At 38.9% G+C, this 25,300-nt stretch overlaps 1 protein-coding gene across 4 annotated transcripts in view; it reads left to right on the plus strand.

Moving 5' to 3' along the window:
• The window catches only part of Ralgapa2 (Ral GTPase activating protein catalytic subunit alpha 2), a 272,467-nt gene that overhangs the window by 74,301 nt on the left and 172,866 nt on the right, over nt 1–25,300 (plus strand). For 3 of the 4 annotated variants that reach the window (XR_009057697.1, XM_057780304.1, XM_057780306.1), the window contains 7 exons: nt 4,348–4,515; nt 5,416–5,553; nt 8,481–8,629; nt 11,827–11,938; nt 16,370–16,607; nt 18,680–18,844; nt 21,865–22,005. Coding sequence is in view for 3 of the 4 variants with exons in the window: in XM_057780304.1 (XP_057636287.1) it covers nt 4,348–4,515; nt 5,416–5,553; nt 8,481–8,629; nt 11,827–11,938; nt 16,370–16,607; nt 18,680–18,844; nt 21,865–22,005 (1,111 nt within the window). In the remaining variant the exon portion in view is untranslated. The remainder of the gene's footprint in view (nt 1–4,347; nt 4,516–5,415; nt 5,554–8,480; nt 8,630–11,826; nt 11,939–16,369; nt 16,608–18,679; nt 18,845–21,864; nt 22,006–25,300) is intronic. The other variant, XM_057780305.1, reaches the window with a different exon arrangement.

Here is a 25,300-nt window from a genome sequence, read left to right on the forward strand (position 1 = left end):
TTCAATGAGAATATCCTGCAATAGCTATAGATTTTCCCCCCTTTGAAAGTCTGAGTATCTGCAGTATTTTTACACAGGCATCAGTTGCAGCATAACTGCCTGTGCTGGCTAGTTTTCTGTCAACTTGACACGAACTAGGAGAGGGAGCCTCATTTGAGGAAATGCTTAATTAATATTGGGCTATAGGTAAGCCTATAGGGCATTTTCTTAATTAGTGCTTGATGAGAGAGGACCCAGTCTATTGTGGGTGGGGCCATCCCTGGACTGGAAGTCCTGGGTTATATATGAAAGCAGGCTTAGCAAGCCAGGAAGCAGCATCCTCCATTGCCTCTGCATCAGCTCCTGCTTCCAGCTTCCAGCCCTGTTTGAGTTCCTGTCCTGAATTTCTTCAGTGATGAGTGATAGGGATGCACGAGCTAAATGAACCCTTCCCTCTTCAGCTTGCCTTTAGCAATGGTGTTTATCATGGCAATAGAAACCCTGGCTAAGACACTGCACAAAGTCAAGTTTTGTTGCTACCTGGTGAAACCAACCATTTCAGAGAGAAGGTGATGGGGGGGGGGGGGGGGAAGAGCTTTATTGACAACAAGTTAGAAAGCTGGTAGATGAGGACTCTTGGGTGTTTAAAAAAAAAAGAAACATTTTGTGAGGAGTTACAGGTACAAAGCTTTATAGGGATTGATTTGGGACAGGGACATAGAGTGGACAGACCTTTGAAATTTTCAGAAACGGCAGTAATTATGAATTTTCTGTTGTTTGCTTTTCTGATGCACAGACTGTTGGTATCCATAAGTCAGCAGAGGTTCTGGGTTTGTTCTTTAAATCTAAAGAAAAGTTGCTGATTAAATAGCTTTATGTTCCATGCCATTTTAAGGTCTTTCCCTAAGAATAGCTAACTCTGCAGTTACAAAAATGTGTGGAAAGAATCTTTCATCACAGGATAGCCAAAGGCAACTAACTGTCTATGCAGAACAGGGGAAGGTAGCTAAAAGAGCAACTTTCCCTGAGTAAGGTAGTGAAATGAAGCTTCTCACAAAAGAAAGAATTTAACCCAGAGGTGTCCTTTGTAGCACAGCTGGTGGGAGACCTGCAGTAGACTGCTCAGCTGTGTGACAGCCAAGCTCAGGGATTTTCATGGACTGAAAACCATGAAGCTAGGCTATTAAGATAGAGTTCCCCTCTGTAGCATCAGTATACATTTAGTTACTATGCCTTCCTGTGGATTGAATAGTTACTGTTGAGAAGCTTCCATTTTTAAAATTTATTTTTAAATTAAAATATAATTGCAGCATTTCCTCACTTCCCTTTTCTCCCTCCACCTCATATCCTCCATGATGAATTCCACATTACGAAATGAATGTGTTTTGCCAGTGACACACTCCTTTAATCTCAGCACTTGGGAGGCAGAGATAGGCAGATCTCAGTGAGTTCGAGGCTAGCCTAGTCTATAAAGTGAGTTCCAGGACAACCAGGACAGTTACACAGAGACACCTTGCCCTGAAAAACCAAATCAAACAAACAAATAAAATGTATATATGTATACCATACTTTTCAGAACTGCTATATTATATGCTCCATAATATATATTTAAATATATTTACATATATCGTATTCTTTTAGAATTCTACAAATGCCCTTCTTATGATATTTTGTTTCTTACCAATTTTCTGACCTAGGATAATTTTCCTTTACGTCTGAAGGACAATTTTTAGTATTTTCCTCTATTGGCAACAAATTTTCTTATCTGAAAATGTCGCTTTTGAAGAATGTTCTTTCCGGTGCTCTATTATGTCTATCCTGGTAGCCATGTGCTCTCTGCACGTTGAGGAAAATCAACCCTTGTTTCATGGTTTCTGTTTAACAGGCACAGTGGGCCATGTGGTTTGTTGCTTTGAAAGGAATATATCCTTTTTTTTTTTCTTTTTGCCTCTTGACTGCTTTTAATGTTTTCTAGTTTAATTGCCTGTGGTCTTCAGCGGTTATACTGTAAAATTCTTGTATCTAGTCTGCTTGCTTTTGTGATTCGTGATTGTGTGCATTTGTTCTCTCAGCTCAGCCACTCTTGCATACTGCTCTGGCTCATATTATGTGACTCCATCTAGCTCTGCATAGGGTGACCTTGTTATTGCATTGCCTCTTTGCCTCTGCTTACTATTTACTGCACGCTAGAGATTTCCCTCATATTTCTCCCAGTTGTCACTTCAGCTGTGTCCCTTCTGCCCAGCCTGTATGCACATAGCTTTGAATTTGGATTATTTTGTTTTCAGACTTCATTTACTTCAGGTTCTGATATTCCTGATTTATAGATTTTTTTGTTCATTTGTATCTTGTCTGTTTTTTTAAATTATGATTTTATTCAAATTGATTTAGCATATTTTCCATGATATTTAGTAGTGTGTTATTTATCACATTGTCTTAGATGTTTGAGAAATATTTTTGTGATAAATACATCACTTTATTTTCTGCTATACAAGAACTGTTTCTTGCTCTCTGTGAGGAGGGTAGTATGCTATTCCTTTATTTTGGGTTTGGATTACTGAGTTGTCTACTTTTTGTCAGAACTGATTTAATGACTCCTGTATTTCCTTCTTTGTAAAGTTTTTCTTAACTAATGTACAATAAAAAAATGACAGACTTCAGTCAGAGACTGGGGGCTAAAGTGTTTATAGAACAAATGGTCCAATAAAGTGCATAAGAAATAGAGTGGATTGAAGGAAGAATACAGGGGTGGGTTGGCACATGAATATGTAATAGAGCAATTATTGTTACTGCTAATAACATCAGAGGAATAGGGATATGGCTATTCACAGTGAAAAAAATTTTTCATGTGATATTTCTGCAATAAAATTAAGGAAGAAAGTGAAACATATACTTTGTCATAATCTCTGTGTTTATTGAGTTACATGGCAGAATATTGATTTATTCAATTTTTGTAATCTTTTGATAACACGGACGCCTGTGCTCTGGAATTGATGTGATCTGACTGACACCTCAGGATATTTCTCTATCTTATGCACCAATGCTGAAGAGAGATCTGCCTGTCGTTGGGTCCTTTGTTTGTTTGATTTTTTTTTTTTTTTTTGGATTTTTCGAGACAGGGTTTCTCCGTAGCTTTTGTTCCTGTCCTGGAACTAGCTCTTGTAGACCAGGCTGGCCTCGAACTCACAGAGATCCGCCTGCCTCTGCCTGCCGAGTGCTGGGATTAAAGGCATGCGCCACCACTGCCTGGCTCATTGGGTCCTTTGTTGTGAAACTTAGGGGTGGTATTTTAAAAATATGTGGGAATTACTGTAGCTCATTTGTCCTTGCCTGTGTCATTCAAACAGTCATTTGAATATGGGTGGGGGGCAGCCCTTCCTGCCTACCTTGCATTGCGGAAATAGACCCTAAATCTGAGATGCAAAAGACAAATGCATTTCTTCTTCAAAGTCATTTTTTCTGTCTTCTTGCATTAAATTATAAATATGTAAGGAGATTCCTTAATGTTAAAAAGTTCCTTGACTGAGAGATGGTTCAGTTAGTATAATGCTCAGATCCCCTGCATCCGTGTAATAATGGTGGTGCCATGTATCTGTAATCTGTAGCTCTTGGTCAGCTAGTCTAGCTAAGTTCCAAGTTCAGGGAAGGATCCTGTCTGATAAAACAAGACAGTGAAACAGTCAAGGAACGTATTAGCTTCTGGTCTGTGCTTGTACAGAGAAGGTATTTTTAAGTTCCTACAGATGTGCACAGTATTACAGGGGGCCAGTCTGGTTAGCATATGTGGGGGTACTTGTTCTGATAATACAGAAATCTGTCTGGGGAGGAAGGAGAGGAGAAAGGTGGGGAGAAGGAACATAAATGGGATGAAAAAAAAAAGCAAGAGAAGAAGAAAAAGGCAAAACAAGCAAGAAGACCCCATATTTGTAGCCGTCTCCAACTTCTGTGGTGTTAGCTAACCCCACCATGACCATTTTTACTCTAATCCTGAGTGCACGCCTGGAGCAGGTAATGAAGTCAGCTCCCATGCCTGCCATAGTCTCTTTCTGGCTTTACAAACCATTTCTGATTTTTTTTTAAAGGAAACTTACAAGTTTAGTTATAATTATTTTATATAGATAGTTAAAATACCTGCATAGGTATTTTGAAGTTACCCGGAATACAGAAGAATCTATGAAACATCATTATTTTTCTGTTCCAACTATAACAATGTCTTTTTCTTCCAGATGAGTGGTATGTAGAAAGGTGTGTATGTGGTTTCTGTACAAGTTAAATGTTTCTGATGTTGGTAATGGAAATTTCTGTGGCTTTATGATGTTCTGAGAGTATGGCATTAAAGAGTGTTTTGTTTTGTTTTTGTTTTTTCAGGCATTTTTGTTGCCTTCCTGTGAGATATCTGTAACAAGAAAAGTAGTTCAAGTCTACAGGAAGTGGATTCTCCAGAACAAACCGGTGTTCATGGAGGAACCAGATAAAAAGGATGTTGCCCAGGAAGATGTTGACAAATTAGGACTTTCTGAGACTGACTCCAAGGAGGTAACATTATCACCCAGTTTCTGAGTTGAGGGTACATACCTGTATGCAAAGTAGACCTGCTCATTCAAGGGTCCTACTCTGCCCATGAAGACAGGTGGGAACAAGACATTCTCGGGCTGTTGGTTCTGTGAGGACCTGCCTTAGAATCGTCGTTCATGCTGCATCTTTGGTAGGCAGTTGTCTCCTTCACCCTTAGCTTAGGGCCACAGGAACATGGCCACTTTCTTAATCACTGTTGCAAGACAGATGTTTTCTCATAATTTGCAATTCTGTCTGTGAGACTGAAAAGCTGTTATCCTCTCCTTGACTTATTTAAATAAATAGTTATTGGAAAAATTAAACATAGAATGTTTTGCCAGACTTGTCTTTGGCAGTTCTCTGTCCAGAAGAAATCTGTATCCAATGTTTGGAGAGATTAACCGAGTAAAGAGCAAGTACTTCTGGTGCGTCAGCAGTGTTGCCTTCCAGCAGGAGGCACTGTCCCCTTCAAGGCTCAGGCCTGAGTAAACCTAAAATGACAGTATAGAACACCCTCCAACACAAAAGAAACAAATTACATTTGTCTTCCTGATGCAATTAACTTACAATATTTAAAATTCTTAGCTACAGACTTAAAAAATTTAAATATCTGAATTGATTCTGTTGTTTTGATGTTTTAGTATTGGGGAAATCATTTAGAAACTAGTTGTGAGGTTAGATCAACAGTGAGCTGGTAGAATTTGTGTGTGTAGAGGCCCAGTTTCTGTGTCCCAGGATCAGGCAAACTTGGCTCTCCCAGCAAACAGTAAGGGCTGAGGCCACCTTAGGTGGTAGAAGTTGAGTTCTAAGCAGGGTTTAAAGAACCAAGATTGTAAACTTAGGTTTCTCTATACTTGGCTAATGGATTATTATCTTCTGAAGGCCTCATCTGAAAGTTCTGGCCATAAGCGGTCATCCAGCTGGGGACGTACATATTCCTTCACAAGTGCCATGAGCAGAGGATGTGTGACAGAGGAGGACAACACAAATGTGAAAGCTGGGGCCCAGGCTATGCTGCAGGTATGCTGCCATAGGGACACAAAGACAGCCCTGGCGGAGAAGACAGTTTGAACATTTTGTTTAATTAGAGTAATGTCATATGAAGTATTTGAGTATCAGGCAATAGAGGATCATTATGTTCTAAGTTTTTCTTCCTATTTACAAATGAAAAGTATTTTTTTCTAGTCAAAAAAAAATGTAAGAATTGGTTGCAGGTTTTTTGAGAATGATTATTTTATAGTGAATGTGAAGTATATACGATTTATACCCTAAAGTGTCTTCCGAGGACATCTGAATAGTTATTTGGATTTTAATTTGTAAGACCTTATTCCCTGTGTGGGCGTGTGTGTATATATGCACACACACACCCGTGCAAGCAGACGTACATACAGAGAAAGCAAGAGAAAAATAAATAAAAATAAATCTTAAAAAAAGAATAAAGATGATTTTACTCTTGTAGCTCATCCTTATAGCCTGTGACCTTGACACAGACACTCAGAGGGGTCCTTGCCCTTTGTCTCTATAGCTCTCTCCATGTGGACTGCAGTCATCCTGTAGCTCTACAGCTTGAAGAGTTGCTTAGTGAGGATTTATACTGTTTTTGTTCTTATTGTATTCAGTAACTTGTCTCTTGAGTGTTGCTCCTGGGGAAAGGGGCCTGATGGAGGTCTGATGAGAGTGTTCTTCTGCTGCTCAGTACAGTTTGGATGTATACTTTGATTGTTTGGTGTTACCTTAACTGGTGCCAATACAGTGACAAGTATTCATGTGTTAGCTTCTTGAGGCTGTTATTAAAAGTAAAAGTGTAGTATATGAAGATTTTTCATTAGGAATGGGTAGAATTTTGAAATTCTTGAAGGCAATACATGAAATTAAAAGGTTTTGTATTATAGTATGTTATTTGCGACTTACTCATATAAAACATTGTCACTAAAACTGCTTTAGTTTGTTAATCAGAGAATTCTTTGTTTTCTTTTTTCTAATTCAAAGCCTTATTTAGATTCACATTGTGTTTGTATCTGGTAGTGATTAGTGATTCTTTTTCCTATAAAATTGGGACATGAAACTTTTTTCATCTTACAAATGTTAAATCTTTTTTTTTGATTTATGTGTCTTTATTAAAATATTATAAAAACCACAAATAAATGGCTTGATGATACAAGTCAAGAATTTGGGAAAACTAAAACAAATCAAACACTAATCCAGTACATGGGAAGAAATAATAAAATCTAGACTAGATCTTTAAAAATTAGGAACAAATAAACAATACAAAAAATTAACAATCTGAGAGAAGGTTCTTTGAAAAGATAAACAATATTGACAAACCATTTGCCCAATTAATCAAATGAAATTAATAGGAGATTCAAATTAACATAATCACAATTAAATAGGCAACTATTACAAAAGACCCCAAAAATTTTAGAACATTATCAAGAAATATTTTTTAAAACCTATTCCATTAATGTAGAAACCTAAACAGAATGATCTGTTTTATGAGTACCTTTTGCTGAAATATATGTCTTTGTACCACATGCATACCTGGTGCTGAGGCCATAAAAGGACATTGGATTCCTTGGAACTGGAGTTGCAGATGGTTGTGAGCCACTGTATGGGTGCTGAGAATCAAACCTAGGTCCTCTGAAAGACCAGTCAGTGTTCTTAAACACTAAGTCATCTCTCTAACCCTATCCATTTTTAACACCAAGTTGACAACAATGAATATCTGAAATTGATGGGCTACTGGTGTCATCTTATGAATGCTGACGTGTTCCTTCAGTGTAGAAAGCAGTAATTTACTGTCAGAGAACTGGAGTCAGCCCTGCTGAGACAGAACAGAGAACCTAGATCCCAAAGATCTGGGGCCGAGCATAGAATAGTCATCTGACTCTCTTACTGTTCCTTTGTAATATTCTTTTATCTTATGAATTTGCTGAGACTATTGTTTCTTGCTGCATAATAGATTTCTGCTATTATAAAAAGCCCTGCAGCAAATGGTAAAACATTTGCTATACTGTGTGAGGACCGAAGTTTCGAGAAGCTAGATGGGCTTCGCAGCCCATCTCTAATTCTACTGCTAGGGAAGCAGAGGCAAGAAATCCCTGAAAGAAGTTAGCTAACCAGCTAAGCAGAAACTGAACTGAGTTCAGGGAGAGCTCCTGCTTCATTATAGAAGATGGAGAGGCAGTGAAGAAGACACCTGATGCCAGTTTTCTGTTTCGGATCTCCACATGTACATATGTTCAGCTCCCACTCCCACAGGAACACAAACATACAGACACATACCACATGCACTGCCAAAGAAGAAGAAGAAGAAGAAGAGGAAGAGGAAGAGAAAGAGGAAGAAGATGAAAGGAAGAAAGAAAAGTCCTGATCCTAGATGTAACATCAACCATCTGTCATTGTCTGTTTCCAAGCACAGTGCTGCTTTCCGCTCAGTCGTTATGCCTCTTGTGGACACTTGCAATATTCCATCACGAAGCAGGTTTCATATACCGTGCCAGAAACTTCTGTCAGTAAACCCACTTGGTTCACTATAAATCGATTCTTATTCCTCCAACTTGATGTCTTAAATTCACCTTAGAAAAATAATTATAACGCTGTTGTCTACCCATGGGCCTCTTTCACCTTCTGTCCATTCCAGACTTTCTCACCCTGACACAATGGTCCTGTTTTTTTTCTAATTGTCACTGTTGTTTTATTGTTACTGTTGAAAGATAAAACAAGTTTAAATATTTTATGACTCATGACTAAAGTAACAATGTTTATATGGAATAGTAGAGAAAGGCCTTTTAGGTGTCTACCTAGGCAATTCTAAGGGGTGAGCTACAATACCTGGATCATGTGTTGGTGTCACTTGCTGTCTTGAAAGAGTCTGTGAAAATAACTCAAAGGGATTCATTGGTCATATTATTAATTGCATTTTCTAATGCAAAATTGTTGGCTTTAAGGTCTTTCTTACAAATGCTGCGAATGTCTTTTTGCTGGAGCCGTGTGCTGAGGTCCCCACGCTCCTGAGAGAACAAGTGGATGCTTGCAAAGCTGTGCTGATTATTTTTCGGCGCATGATAATGGAACTCACAATGAATCAAAAGACATGGTAGGTTTATCTCAGATTAACATCAAACAGCTACCTTTTCTTTATGGTAAATCAAAGTGTTAAGGTTTCCATTTATCAAGTGTCTTCACAAAACTGACAATAAGATAAGCAGCCGCCCCTTGGCAGCTTTTATGGATTGTCACAAAGGGAACTAACTACCCAGTACTTGGATAATTCATTTATTTTTATTACTGTTTGTAAAAATTCTCTTGAACAGGAGTTAGTGTTACACTACTTAGTAGTGGATTTTGCCATTTTAAACTGTTATCAGACAGTTTTATGATAAATGGTGTGTGCTTTGTAATATGATTCTTTATAAGCTCAAGTTTTTGTTGTCCCAAAGTGCTATAAACTTGAGTTTTATTCCTTCAGCTTGATATTTTAAATTCATTTTGTCAAAACAGTTCTTTTAACTAATACGTTATCAGAGTGACAGAAAAGTACAGTCAAAAAGTATGTCTTCACTCTTTTTTTCCTTCCCTTTTTTTTCTTTTGCTGTTTTTCTCTTAATTGTGTTCTTAAAGGTAAAATGTGTTAGATGTTTTCCATGCCTGTCTTCCATAGTGGATAACTCCACATCACCCTCAGTGTTCTCAGTGATAGACCAGCAAGGTCTAAGCCATGTCTTCTTCCCATTGTCTTCACAAGTAGCCTGTTTTAGAAATGCCTCTTGGGTCTGCCTGGTATGTTAATATTACTTAACCACCTGTAAAACTCTCACATTCTAGAGCTTTGCGGCTACTGCAGTTCTGTGGCAGGGAAATCCTTTCTGCTTTAGAAACTTTTCTAGGACCACACCTGTATTATAGATGCCCTAGAGCCAGTACTGTTGTCTGTCCACAGTAGGTGGAAAACCCTAAAAACAAGGCAAGCGTGAGCTATTAGAGACCATAGGCCACCAAGAGGAGGGAAGGGTGGACCCAGAGGAATTCTGCCTTGTAGAAAGTTCACAAATATCAAAATGAAGATTTGAAAGTATAAATAACAAGATCTTTAAATTAGTATTCTTACCAAGTCAAGTAGCTGTTAAGTTTGGAAACATTACACCCATGCTCAGTGTGATGAAAATCCAGCCCGTATCAGAGTGGTCCCAAACAACCCTGTGGGAAATGCTTTCAGCTGGATGATGCTCCCTGTACCACAGCTGTGTGAATAGTATTTCTCTGTTTCTTTTCTTAGAAAGTGATGAATTCTGTATACATTGTACAGCAAGCATTATAGTTCTTATAGTCATTTTATTCTGATGAAAATTTAGGAAGTAAAATAAAGCAAATGTTTTTCCCTTTAGTCATTTAGAGATTTCCAGATACATGTATAAACAGACATTTGTAGAAATAAATAAAAGTAGAAACTAAACATGGTAGAGACTAGAAAGAGGCATGGTCTGCTTCCCAGACAGACTTTCTGAATATTTAAGTTCCAAATGACCGATGCTTTCTTTTGCTTCCTTCCCCCACTTTATTCTCCTCCCCTTTCTTTTCTCCTCTTTCCTTCCCTGTCTCTCTGTTTCTTTTGTTTCCATTTAGTAATTAACTCCTGAGCATCCATTATGAATACACAGTGGTGCACTAAATAACATGCCCCACTGTGACAGGGGCCTGGGTATCCTGACTGTGAATGGCATGCCATCTCCAGCTCTGTCATTTCTTTTCTCTCTTCTCTTTAGACTTGCTGTCCTGTGCTGTGCACATGTGTCTCTAGATCAAGGTGGTGCATTTGTCTTCCTCCTCCATTGCTGCACGAGTTCCAATTGGTCTTCTTAATAAAAACCCAGAGCCAGATATCAGAGCAAATGCTGAGAGATCAGAGAGAAAGGATTAAGCCAACTCTTGCCTTATTAACTCCTCAGCCGAAAAGGAGCTGAGCTCCTGTCTTTTGCCTGATATTGTTCTCTCTGCCCAGCCATATCACTTTCTGTTTGTCTGTACAGACCTCCAGACCTCTATGGTTAACTAGTGGCTAACTCTACCCTCTGATCTTCAGGCAAGGTTTATTTGTTAGAGCACAAACAAAATATCATCCACTTCATATTTCAGTATCCGTAAACAGTGCAAAACAGATGGCATAGAGTGCTGCGAGAATAATGTTAACACTTTAGTAATTCTGGGACTAAAAGCCCAATGGAGTCAGATACCAAGCGAGCAGATAGTAAATTCCCATAGGTCATTATACCACGATGAGGTTACTGAGATTCTGCATTATCTGTCCACTGCATAGACACAGGAGAAAAGAAACCACAGATCCCTTTGTCTGACCTGAACCCGACTGCTCTGTCACAGTCTTTCTTTTTTCACTAGAGAGTAGGAAGAACAAGAAGAAAGTAGTGCAAGTGAATAAATGGTTAGGGTTCAAAACCTTACAAGAACGAGAGTGATTTCCTTAGAGAATGCATGAACTTCTTCTCTATTCAGAAGATAATATATTTTCCATCCCTATATAGTCATGGATATGAGAAACATAACTTGGCTATGTAAGAAAGAAAAAATGAACTTCTGCTGTTTTAAACATCAATGGTCATAATTAGCAGTTTGATGTTGATTCTTTAAGCCTATTATGTAAAGTCCCCTTCTGTAAGACTGAAAATGGTGACCGAGCTATGGTGACCACAGCTGTCCCAGATGTGCTCTGTGGTCTAGGCAAGATCTACCAGGCACAAATACACTGCCCATCAGTGGTCAGTCCTGCCCTTTCCAAACTCCTTCTGCCTTCTCCAGGAACCACAGTCATGCAGTATTATTGACTACCTGTGTCCTCATAGGAAAGACCAGAGTCAGTTTTGTTTTTATTACAAAGGCAGATGGGGGACTCTACACATTAAGTAACAAAATGATGGAGAAAGTCAGAGTCCTGAATAACTTCTGTCTGGTACAGCTATTCCCTTGGTGAGTGCCCTGGTGTGCTGCTCCAACTGGGGAAAACTATCTTGTCCTCCTTCCTACAAAGAGAAAAGTCAGACTGGGAGATGTCTGGAAGATGCCATCCTGCCGATTAGCATGGATGTGGAAAGCATGTTTGTAGAAATGTGGTAACATAGTTTATGCAGATAAAATATGATCTCATTGTCTAACTGACACCTAGACTTTTAATACTTTGAGATAATACGTGATTATCAGTGTTGCTGACTGCAGAGATCTCATACCTATAAAGTGCTTTGGAGATGTGATTACTAATATGAGCTTTTATTTTGGGTGGCCCAGGGAGCAGATGTTGCAAATCCTTCTCAGGATAACAGAAGCTGTCATGCAGAAGCCAAAGGATAAGCATGTAAAGGACTTGTTTGCCCAGAGCTTGGCAGGGTTGCTCTTCAGGGTAAGTCTTTTTTATTAAACACTGCAAATGCAGAATTGGAGCAGACTTGGCAAATAAGTTTTAATTACTGAGATTTTACATGTTATATCAAATTAACTTTGCATTTTTAGAAATTTTCCTTCTTAACTTTGTTCTAAATGTTGGGTTTTGTGTTTTCACAGTTAACATTGGGTCTTTTAGGCTTCCCTTCTACCATCTCCTTCCTCTTGGTTTTCTTGATAGTGACAGGAGTTGAACATCCTAGTTGGGGAGAAAACTAGATTGACAGTTACAGGATAAATAGAAATATGGAAATGGCATGTAAATTTGAGGCCATCCTTGTGTCAAGTAACTGTATGTAAAGCCTCAGACTGGTTGGAGTGACTGTGAGAGAACATTTGCATAGGAGAATGAAGGCTTCTCTGTGCTTGATAGAAGAGAGCGAGCCAGAGATGCTGAGCAGGGAGGCCCAGTTTGCTGAGGGCAAAACTAGAGTAGATTGTTCTAGATGCCCAGGGAAGTGAGCAGAGCCAGGTGACCTTTGGTTCTGATAAGATGTGGGAGGTTGAGAATGTTCAGAGAATGTCCAAAGAATTGAAGTCTACTTGAATCAGGAAGTAGAGGTAGCAATGGTGGATAAGGCTTCTAAGAGCTCTTGATATGGAAGGGAGGAGAAAGGGCGCTGTGTTTGAAGGGTGAGGTTAGAGCAGGTGCTGCTTAAGTGTTGGCTTGCCAGTGCCATGTTCTAGTGAAAGAGGCCAGGATGTATTGGTGCATAGGGAGGGGCACCTCAGGATCTGGGAGGTTGGATGACTCTCAGTATGAGCTGAGACCCAAAGAAGTACCAGTACTTTCTGCTCCAGTGGGAACAGGGTCAAGAGTATACATAGGCTGCCAGCTGATGGGCTGCCCAGGGAATTAGCCTCAGGCTACATAGCTTTTTACAGGGTTCATAAAGTTCATTAACATTTCTAGAAAAGAACAGTGTGCAAAACTATGGAAATGTATGATATTCTTCTATATTAGGCCTGACCTTGAGTAATATGATAGGTGGGATCACCATGAGCTGAAATAACGGCTGAGAAAGGAAACATTCTCTTCTCCATTCATGGTTTTTGGATGATGCATATTAAGAGTACATATATATATAGTATAGGTAGTTAGGTAGTGTGTGTAGAGGCTGCAAAAAGAATTGGCATGTGCTCACTTGCCTCATTGATGCTCTCTCTTCCTTTGACTGACTTGCCCAGCTCATGGGTATATGTGATGGGAGAATACATACATTTTTATTTGAATTTTTTTTTTTTTTTTTTTTGGTTTTTCGAGACAGGGTTTCTCTGTAGCTTTGGTGTCTGTCCCGGAACTAGCTCTTGTAGACCAGGCTAGGCTGGCCTTGAACTCCCAGAGATCCGCCTGCCTCTGCCTCCCCAGTGCTGGGATTAAAGGCGTCCGCCACCACTGCCCGGCGAATTTTTTTTTTTTTTTTTTTTTTTAAGTTCAGGTCTCACTATGAGCCTTGGTTGGCCCAGACTTTTAATTCTATTGCTTCAGTCATCCAAGTGCTAGGGATTATATGCTTGTGTTATTATACTCTGACTATATGGGTTTTGTTTTTGTTTGTAGTAATCCAACCTAGTTTGTTGATGCTACTACTTTGCTGCCTGCATGGATATGCACTCTGCACTGTGCTCTCTCTGCACAGCATCTCACTGTCAGCACCTGAGCTCCCAGTCCTGGTGCTTGGTTGTCAAGTAGGCATGAGCTAAAGCCAGTGTCAAGCCTGATTTTCACCAGTTGTCTGGCCTTGTACCTGTTATGTGTGTTGAAAATAGAAAGTGAATTTGTTGCAGGATTAAGAATGAATCTATTCTGTAATTGTTGTTTATATTTGTTTGTTTGGGTTGGGATGGGATGGGTCAGGAGAAAATTCCCTTAATGGAGTGCTCTCATCAGATCTTTCTTGTGCCATTTTTTGACCCTTGATTGCTTATGATTCTAATGCATTTTGGAAATGAGTACAGAAAAAAGGATGCTTAGATTTAGAATTGACCGTGGAAGAGCAGAGGTTGACAGATCCCGGTTGTGACTCTGGTCCTGGCATTGCTGGCTTGGTGACCTTGAGTACCACCTCATCTTCTGTGTCCCTGCCTGCTCTTCAGTAAGAGGGGATAACATGGGAAGCGCTATAGATTTGTAATCATTGGTTGACTTCCAATGTCCTTGGGTGAGATATGAGGAGGGAAATGGTTGTCCCCTAAGTGACACATTATAGTGAAGATACACTAATTAAGTTGTTGTACAGATGAAAATGGCTAGATATTTGTGTTTTTGTTTTTTATAGTAAAGAACTAGTAGAGGTAAGGAATTTTTAAGACATTATTATCCTTTTTCCTACTGTTCCTGGTAGTGTTTATTTTTCCTCTTTTATATAGATAATTTAGGTTAACATAATTTCTTCTAATGATGGTTGAATTTATCTCATTTAAAAAACTTTACGAAATAATGGTGATTGCCTCAAGTGATGTTGTAGCTTGTTCTCAATCCTACTTAGACCATATGATGTAAGTTCTGAAGGTGATGAGGAAGCATTGCTTCTGTCTATAATAGGATCCAGTACTTGACAGTGTTCAGTGTCCTTGAGAGTTGGGGAGATAAGGAAAGAGGAGGTGGTTGGTTATTAGTTGCTGTCACTGAGGCGAGGTGTGTTCCTGTGGTTCCTGGGCTGAGCTATTTCTAATTAAACACTGAGTGTCTGTGCTGAGAGACCTTGACTTTGATGAGAAGTGTAACTCTAGAAAGGCCAACTGACCCTCTGCAGGGCTCAAACCAGGTTAGTAGCACAACCTAGTGCTGAGACCATCACTCTCACTTCCTTTTGGAAAAGGGTAACTGATTGAAAGGCTGTCCTACTTCCATGTTCCTCCATCCCATCCCCTCAACTAGCTTCGAGGATTTTGCCCCATGTCCAATTGTGAATTTTGTTGATGATTTATAGGTCCGTATACATGTTTGTGCCATTGGCTATGACAGATTCTCTAAACTGCGAGAAGTCACCTCCCCTCTGCCTTCCTTCTTCTTTCCCTCCTTCCCACCTCCATCCCTTTCTCCCTCTCTCTCTTCTTTTTGTTATTTGAGAGAAGGTCTCACCTGGCCTAGAACTCACTATGTAGACCAAGCTGGCCTTGCACTTACAGCCTGCCTCTGCTGGAACTAAAGCCAAGTGCCACACCACATCATCTCTTTATTTCTTATAGCTTAGTAAAGTGATTTCCAGTCTTGACATCTTTCTACACCAAGACAGCCATCTGGTTTTGTTCCTGCTAGCAGAACTGCAGCATAATGGGAGGTGATTTCTAGTGACTTCTACAGCCTCTACCCTCTCCTCTTACTCCACTAAAATTAGATCTAGTGATCTAATACTGGGTCAGTTTTATTACCCTAATATTTAATTGAGCATTTTTGTTAAGGCTAAAATGCCAGTTTCTGTCTATACATTTTTAAAATCATGTCTTCAAAAGTTCAAAACTATTATTACCAGAAAGCAATAAATTAATAATCTTCATATAATAGAAAATATTGATCTAATAATAAAATTGATCCAATTTTAGATCAAAATTAGTAATCAGTGATTGACTTCTTTTCATGATGATGTGTTACAAGCGCCTTTGGACTGCCCTGAATACAACAGGTGGATAATCAGGAAGCCAACCAAGGGATCTGCGTTGGACATAAAGACAAAAGAGTACACAACAGGTAGAAGGGAGTGGAGCCATAGAAATGGATAACCAAAACCTAGGTGAAAAGTGAAGAGCTGTCAGAAGGAAAAATTCAAAACCACCTGACTGGGAGATGAGGAAGTGGGAAAGCTAGACTTCAATAGAGGAAGGAGAATGGCTGTAAGCAGAGGGGATAGCTGCTTCAAAGAGAGTGTGTTGCTTTTTAAAATGAGGAAGAAATACAGCATGTAGCTCAGGGTAGTTTGGCTTAATAGAAGCACAGGATTCTGAGAAGGAACCTGGAGTGGGAGTAGGAATGCCCCCTTGGAAGACAGCACAGATGGAGGTGACGCTGGTTAAATGCTGTTGGACTGAAGGTATTGAGGGCTGAGGTCCAAAGGAGTCTCATTTAATGAGTTGTCTTTGATTCTGTATCAAGCCCAGCTGCTCAAAGTCATGTAGCACTCGAGTTTAGAAGATCACACATAGAGGAAGATGTCTGCCGTAGCCTCTCTGGTGATGGCAAAGAGCCACCTTCAGAAGTTGAGTAGTCACTGGACAGAGGGTTTTATGTTCTTACCGATATTAGCAGCAGTAGCCATGCACTTTAAAATAATATTTCCTCAGATAACTCATCTAACATAACTCAAATCTTCGTTACGGTTGGTCAAAAGTAAGAAAAACAATGAAAAGGATATTTTTTTTGTTAAAAAATCATATATTTGGTTGGTTTCAGACACTTATCGTGGCTTGGATCCGAGCAAACCTCTGTGTGTACATTTCTCGGGAGCTTTGGGATGACTTTCTAGGTGTGCTGTCATCCCTCACAGAGTGGGAAGAGCTCATCACCGAGTGGTCCAACATCATGGACTCTTTGACAGCGGTGCTCGCAAGAACTGTGTATGGAGTTGAGATGACAAACCTACCTCTAGATAAATTAAGTGAACAGAAGGAGAAGAAGCAGCGTGGCAAAGGTATTATGCTTTTCCAGGGCAGCTGCAGTGGTGTTTATTTATACGCCCATGCCATTAATGCATTGTATTTCATAATGAGTTGAACTAGTTGCATGGTGTCTTTGGTTTTTTGAGACAGGGTTTCTCTGTGTGGCTTTGGAGCCTGTCCTGTAACTTGCTCTGTAGACCAGGCTAGCCTCGAACTCACAGAGATCCGCCTGCCTCTGCCTCCTGAGAGCTGGGATTAAAGGTGTGTGCCACCACTGCCCTGCTGCATCATGTCTTTTTAAATGCTGGTCATTAGTTTATGATTCCTATTATTTTGTTCCCTTAATGAAACTGGTGACTATCTAAAGAGACTGTGGAAGAAGAAAAATGAGAGAGAAGTACTGATAACAGGAGTAACAATGACCAGTGCTTTGCACATGGTCTTCATCATTATGATAGCTCTTTTAGATAGTTCTGTGTCACAGACAGAAAACCCAAAATACAAAGACTTTCTAGTGATCGACATCAAAGCTAGTCAAGTCCAGCCCGAGGTATTATTCACATCTGTTCTGCTGTCTCCCTGGAAAATATGGAGGAATTCAAAGCGCTTGAGATGGGACCCATTTTGGCTTTATTAAGCAGTTTTCAGAAGTAAAAGTAATAATTTTGAGTTGTTAAACAGTGGAAGTTTCTGTTGGAGATTGCAGTTGGTATCCCCTTGTCTTCATTACAGTTCCTAAGGAGTGTAGTACTTGAGTTAACTTGTCTACTCCAGCTTATACTGTGAAGACTAGAGCTGGCTCATTCAGAAGCATATGGTACATATTAAATGGAAAAGGAAATAGGATAAAGTGGAAAGGAGCTGCGGGTATGGTTAAATGCCAGAATGCATTCTATGGAGCTTTATGGGCTTGCTAGGGAAACAGGGAGAGATGACTTTGGATATGACCTTGATGTTCTCAGGGTTATAGCAAACAGAATCATAGAATGCAGAGGTAAAAACACAATGGGTTTCCTTGAGTGACAAGTAACTTCCTTTGGTTCTGGGACCTGGAAGGCATCTTTCCTTCAAAGGTTTGTCAAGTTACACATGGTTACAGCAGATTATGTTTTAGTAATAATAACCTTATTATAGACTGTATCAGTTGGTTTTTGCTATGTGACAAATCACTCCAAGGCTTGCTAGCTTAACATAGTCACTGTTAGTCTGATTTTATGAGCTGATAAATTCGGTTGCATGTTTTCATTTGATTCACTCTATGCTGTGGCCACTTAGGCTGCTCTGCTTTTAGGAACTGACTGGCTGTCAGCCAGAGCAGTGCGTGTGACTCTGCTACGTGCTTCATCCAGCAGATTGGCACGTGCTTGTTAATACAATGTTACAGAAGTAGATTTTTCAGGTCTCACTTCTTTAGTTTTACTACCAAAGTATGATGAAATCCAGAGTCAGTGAGAACAAAGGATGTGGATACAGGGAAATGTGAATCAATTCTAGTAATGTGTTAACCATATACATGGGCTAGGGGCTGGCTTACAATGTGTTCATTGACATCTGAGAATGGTTTGCCAAAGCCCCAGTTAGTAAAAGCAGCTAGAAGCCGAAGCAAAATAGCTTATGTTCATAGCATTCCACTGGAATGGCTTAATCCTAGTTTAGATTTAGTCTATGTAGTGTAGTAATTTTCTAACATTACTTTAGCAACAGGTTATTTTTTTCTTCACAGTTGAAACTAAACAGGAATCTTAAAAAAAAAATACACACTAGCCTAGATGTCCTTATTCTCTTCTGGATCTCTCTTGCATGACTGTTCTTACAATGGGAAAGATTGGTTAATATATACTTTTGCATGTGGAAGTAAATACTATGAAGATACAATTTTCATGAAGCTGCTGGGAATTAAAAATACTTTGGTAGCAAATATTTTGAGGTTACTGATGTATCTTCCTGAACTGCAGCACAAGGAAGTGGGTCTTAATTTGCAGCAGGGGAATCTGCTGGTGCAGTGTTGTATGTAGGCTGTTTCTTGACTGCTGGTAATATGTAATTGTATGATTGCTATTAAATTCAGCTTTTTGGTTGTTTTTCTCATCTTACCCTTTATCAGGTTGTGTTCTAGATTCCCAAAAAGGGGCCGCTGTGGGTAGATCCTTTTCTCTCAGCTGGCGTAGCCATCCTGATATGACAGAGCCAATGAGATTCAGAAGTGCTACCACATCTGGAGCACCTGGAGTTGAGAAGGCCAGAAATATTGTTCGCCAAAAAGCAACTGGTAAATATTTGTTTAAATATCATTAAACAAAACTAATTGCTATTTAAGTAAATTTATAGGAATAAATATTTTAAAGTTCTACTCAGAATTTATATATTAGATCTTTTTTTAAATGAAATCTGTCGATACCTTTTAAACTTTCTGTTCTGCTTACTTCTGAAGTCTCAGGTTTTATTATTTATTTCTAAAGTCTCTACTGTGAAAAGGAGCATGATAAATGCATCTTTAGCCTCAGTGATGCCGTTGCTAGGCAGTGTGCCTTGTAGAGTGTGTGATAACTGGTTCCAGCAAAGGAAAGGAGGGTGACACTTGGTTTTAGGAATGAACGGAGACATTCTCGCTTTTTAGTTCTTTAAAAACATTGAGCTCCTATGCCCATAGATGCTGCTTTTACAGTCTATTTGAACTAGTACAGTTACTTGGTTGAGGATGATCAGACAGCTTTGCTACATTTTACTATGGCAAGAGATGAATCTTTAAAAGGGAAGCTGATATTCAGAACAAAGGCAATAAGGTTCTCTCTTCCCTTTGTACTCTGATGTAGGATTGAAACAACCTTTATCTCAGTTTCTTACAGTTTCTCTCATCAGCAGCACCATGCAATTAGAGTTGGAAGTCAACAGCTTTAGAAAAGCTTAAATAGGTTCCTCAGGCCATAAAACAAATATTTGTTAAGTTTAACATATTTTGTTCATTGTTTGTTAAAAGCCTGATATAGATGGTTTAGCATCCTGTTGACAGTGCCTGTAACGTCCTCATTATTTATGCCTTAGCATTTATTGGTAATAATCTTTTTAATTATCTTCTCTACCTAGTCTTTTTCTTTTTCTTCATTCTGTCTCCTAAAAAGAAACTCAGTTACTAAAAACATTCAGCACTGAGGATGCCCACTGACTTCCTGTCTCAGTTCAACTTCTACAGCCTTCCCTGCCATCATGGGATCCTTCAGTGAAAGAGATCAGAAGCATGTGATAAAGGCAGTGTCCTTCCCAAGCTGTGCTTATACTGCCTTTGCCACCCTTGAATTCCAAGTATAAGCACTGATCCCCAAACACTGCATTTTTTCATGCATTTTGGTCAGCAGCAGATACATGCGTGTTCCATATGACACTACAAATCTTAATTCCCACCAGGTGTTTTAAACCAACTGTATAGTAGAAGCACCAGCATGCTTTAGAAAACAATCAGGAAAAGCAGGCTATGTTTCAAAATGTTCTCAGGTGTTTGAAGGGCCATGTGACATTGAACAAACCTTTTTCAAAAGTTGTGTAAAGATATTTGTGGAATATGTACTTTAGAATTCTAAGGTTGACTTTTATAGAAGTTACTAAATTTTAAAAGCCTAGAATTGTTTTATTTTTGAAAGACAGTGAAAACTGTCAATTATACAAGTCTGTTATATTTATGCTTTATATATACACATGTATTCATGCATATAGATGCATTTCCTATTGTATTTTATATCTTTTAAAATGCTAAGTGTTTTGAATCAGTTGTTACCTATTAATAGTCACTGAAGATTTTTGTATACCTTGCAGTTTAATAAGACTTTAATATTATCCATGGGTAATTTTACTTAGTTTTCTTTTCCTACTTTTTAACAAAGCACAGAGTGTTTTCCCTATAGTTTGAATGTATAGAGGAGTTTCTCTGAGTGTGGAAGTTCACTGAAATAGTTCTCTGTTCTTAGGGAGAGTTAGTAACAGTTAGCAGTAATTGTGGGATAGCTTTGTTTCTTGCATCTCATTAAGAGTGGGTTAAGATATTCACATAACGATTCACCCCACAGATTTCAGTTAGTTAAAGCAGCTTTGGTGACACCAGAGGATCAGAGTGTAACTGAAGCAGCCCGGCATGGAAAGATAACACTGACCCTGGGTGTCAGTGATGGTGAAAATCCAGATTCTAAACTGACAGTGATCAAAGTCAGTCTTAATTGCCGCATAAAACAGCCAGTATTTTACATTTTTAAAATGCGTGGTGATCCGTTTTGGGAAAAATGTGCAATCATTTGATTTATAAAGGGAAAGCTCTTTAAACAGTGCTCAAGTAAAATATTGTCCATATCCTGAGATAAACAAATCTTTTATACTTTGACATTTACATGGTTGTTGCCCTTTACATATTATCTTACACACACACGAGTTATATAATAATCTCATTGCTGGAGATGCTGATAGCAAGGAATAGGGGAGGGGACAAAGTAAAAAGTTTGTTTCAGTTTTTGCAAGTGTGCCACTATTGTGTATAGTTTTGTTTCACATATACTTAGCAGAGGTACATCAAATAATAATATAACAAATAATCCTTTGTACTTTGATTTTAAGGAAAGATTCGATTTTATTAATTTGAAGTACGTTCTCTTTCTCTTTGTTTTTATTAAATGTTTATTTAACCAACAATGTATGGGAAAATTGAAAGTTGAGAAACTTTGGCTTTATTAAATATGAAATACAATATAAAAAGATAGTTTTCATAGATATCTAATAAAATAGATTTATATATTCACAAACTTCTGTGACATTTAGTTCACTAAGTGGTTAGCTTTTAAATACAGTCAGCTCTCAGTAACTCAATTTCTGAATTATTTATTGCTTAATAGAAATTTTTTTGTCTTGGATCAGATTTTCTATTTCTCACTGTGGTCTTTGTATGTGTACCGTTAGGAACAGATACTACTGTACTAAAAATGTAATAATGGGATGTGCTTCAGCAAGCAACCCAGACATTATTTAGATACACTCTGATATACAGCAGCAGAAGGAAGGGTAATGCATGAAGCATTCCCAACTGAAATAAGTTCTTTGTGTGGAGTGACCATTCTAAGACATTATCAGTGCTTGGCTGAAAGTTGGCTGTATTTAGAGACTGTGATTAAGTACTCTGATTTTACTGACTTCTTTTAATGCTTAAAATGGCTTCCTTTAACTGTTTAAAGTAATTGCAGCACCATAAGAACTTAGAAATGGTGAAAGGTCTCGCTGTGCTCTGATGTAATGTTACTTTATCTCTCCTGGAAGCTAAGCGAAGCCAGTCTATCAGCAACTGTGTCCACCTCTCTGAGGCTTTGCCTGCCACTAAAAGCGTCCCGCTCCTCCTCCATACCGTGAGCGCTCTCTTCCCTGGTCTCTCTTACTCTTCTTGCTCTCACAGGCTGTCAGGTACTGTAATGCTGTCTTGTGTGTCCATCCATGTCCTCAGGCTTCTCTCTCCTGCCCTAACTCTCCCTCTCCCCCATCACACTCAGGAGACTGCCCTTTTCACTTGTGTTAATTTTTAAAGGATGTTGATGGTTGTTTTTGTATAGTTCATGTTTAGTAGCAACTAGGTAGCCAAAAATTTTATAATCTCCTGGTTATCAGATTCATGCTGATAATTGAGGTTTTAGTTAAAACACAACAAGAAAAAAGCTATATTGCTAATTCCTAAAACATTTTTGTTCTTAGATTTCACCCAGTTGAAACTGGATTTAGTTCTTGTGTGTGTGTGTGTGTGTGTGTGTGTGTGTTTCTGATGATATTGTAGTACCTAGCACAGTAAGATGAATGTAGTTAATAATAAACCATTGTGTATCTTGACATAGCCAGGGTAGGGTGTTTTGAATGAACTTGTCAAATAAATGGTGAGAGTGATAAATACACTAGTTATCCTGGTCTGATGTCACATTGCCCACACTGTGTACTAACCACTGTATGTAATTTAATTACCCTGTGCCAGCTGTAAAGGGAGGATATTGTAGTAGCAAAAGCAAGTTTTCTCATGTTCTTCCTAGTCACTCCTCAAAAGAAGTTTACTTTCTGCTATTATATCTACAAAGAGATATTTTCAGTCATTTTAAGATGAACTAGATCTTGATTAAGAGGGAAATGTTTTCATATTCCTTCTACATTTTGAGTTCTGACACATAGGTTAGGAATTTTTAAATATTGGGAGTAGCCTAACTACAGTTTCTGTAGCATAAACACTATAGCACTATTGAAGTTCGACAAAGCAGAATTAAAGTATAGTAAAATACCAGGAGGGAAGCGTTAGTTTTAACTGATACTATTGCCTAGAAAACTCTCTTTAGTGAACAGTGAATGTTAAAACAGCGAGAATGGCATTGAAAAGGGCTACTACCAGTTAAGTTGCTGCTTAGCAGTAAATGCTTGGGGATCAGATTTTCCAGAAAGTGTACTTCTTTTAAGTAATTAATGAGGTCTTTGAAAGAATTTGTTATATATTTGGCTGGTTGACACCAAAAAGAAATCTTTTAATGTGAAAAGTTTTATTTCAGTCTAGTTTTATTTCCTCACTTTTTCACTTAGGTTTTTCTCACTAGTTTTTCTGGAATAAGTTCTCAGAAAAATTCCTTCCTATTTATAGCTTCATTTTTAAATGTTTTGTTCTTATTCAGTGTTACTTTTTGACTTACTCAAATATTTGGTCCTTATGTGTGCGTTCATGGCTCCAGCAGAAATTGAGTGATTTGCTGCACTGTCAGTCAGAGATGATTTGGCAGCATCTGGAGACATTTTGGGTTGTCACAGCAAGATGGTGCTGTTGGCATGTAGAGGGTAGAAGACAGAGATGCTGCTAAATACTATGCTGAGACAGCCCACACCAGAAGATAGCCAAGCCTCAAATACCAAACGTGCAAATATAGCATAGCCTATAGGGGTGTAAGGTAGAGCAGGCTGGACCAGGTCTGTGTTTTCTTGTCTTTGCCATCTTCACTCCTGGTTTTGTAGCAGGGCAACTCTGAGACAAACTGGTGCCGCCATTTTATCTGACAGCTACAGTAGGGAGTGTCTTCTCAGTCTGACCCCGGTTGTCCTTTATTAGTTCCATTGATACCACTGTCCCTTGTGACTGTCCTGTCAGTAGACCAGGCCAAGGCAAGTGTTTACTGCCCTGGGAGTAGATGTCCTTCCTGATTGGCAGTTTGCAGCATTGAGTGGGTTCTGGCCTATCTCTGAGTGGATGGGTATCTCCTGCTAAACCGTAGCTAAATATCAAGCAGATCTGTTAATTTTCCTTTCTGGCCACAAGTTAAACAGTTTTTGCTTTTCTTTTTGTTTTACTGTCTCAGTGGTTGCTAATTTTGGTTTTTTTGATGGCGGTGGTCCTTGTTTTGGTTTCTAATCTGTATGAGCTGTCATCCCACCAAAATTACAATAATAGAACCAATAGCAGCAGATTTGGAGATGCAGAAAGCAGTGGTATTTGAATTTCAGGAGAGTCAAAAACCCACTTCCATTAATCTGAGTAGTTGTATTGAGAAAAAAACATGCCCCTGGGAAGTAGGCTTGCCAGCTGGGGAGTCTTCTTTCTCGTTCATGAGAACAGTCCCTCTCCACTGTTTTACACTGTTAACTGCTTTTTGTGTTGGGGCATTGATCAGTATGTAGTACTTTCATGCTATACAAGGGTAGAGTTTTCTTTTTCTTTGGGGAGTATTGGAATGGTTATAACTAGTAGATTGACTGTCTTCCCTTATCTTACGCTACGGGACATTAGGGCAAGCCTTGCTTCGATGCTTCTGTGCCTTGTTCATACGCTTCATGGATGTGCTTCTTGTTAGAACCTGGACTAACTTACTCTCAGAAGCTTACCTTGTGGACATCTAAGGTGTTAAATGGATAGAGTCTCCTGAGCTTTTAGAAGGCAAGTTGACTTCATGATTGGTGTTTTTCAAGCTAGGCCCTTACGTTCTAATTTTGCTTGTGCAGCTTTGTGCAGGAGTTAAATGGAACAGTATTTTGTTTTTTGGAGACAGAGCCTTGCTTCATTCAATAAGATGGAATAAGGAAGTCTGCAATTAAAGAGTGAGTAAAAAGGAGACAGACATCTGGAGAAAATAGAAGCTGACGGAAGAGCTTGCACATTTAGTTCAGTCATGCCGACTCTTCGTGGGGAAGAGAAGCGGTCCTTATGATCATTTTGCTGATGTTTTCAATGGAGTTTTAGAAAGCAGTGGGTTAGTGATGGTGTTGAGTAACTACATCCTCAAGAGACAGGAAAGTTAGTGCTTTTAAATCGGGTGTTATTGGACTTCACAGAAGATAAATGAACTTAGACTCTGAGGCAGAATTCAGCACTTCAAAGTGATTGAAACAGAAATTGTGTGACATGCAAAACAGGATGCCTTGAATCTGAGATTTATTGTACAATTGTTATGTGACTCAGATGTTTCAAATCCAAGCCTTTATATTTTATCCCAGTGTTAAAATCATTTTCATTAGTTACAAAAGAGCAGCTCAACAGGACACAGTAGAATGGGAGCAGCCTTAGCCCAACATTTTCTTCGACAACAACATGTCAGCAGAGGGAGCTCAAGAACCGTTAGGAAGGAAAAGGCATTCAAGTGTCATTCTCTTATCCATTTTCATAGAGCTCTTATTGAATACAGATAGTGTGGTACACACAAAAGTCCATGAAATGTGCACCTTCAAATCAGTGATTTGGATTTATATT

This window comes from Chionomys nivalis, chromosome 9, assembly GCF_950005125.1.
Source record: "Chionomys nivalis chromosome 9, mChiNiv1.1, whole genome shotgun sequence".
Taxonomy (NCBI): domain Eukaryota; kingdom Metazoa; phylum Chordata; class Mammalia; order Rodentia; family Cricetidae; genus Chionomys; species Chionomys nivalis.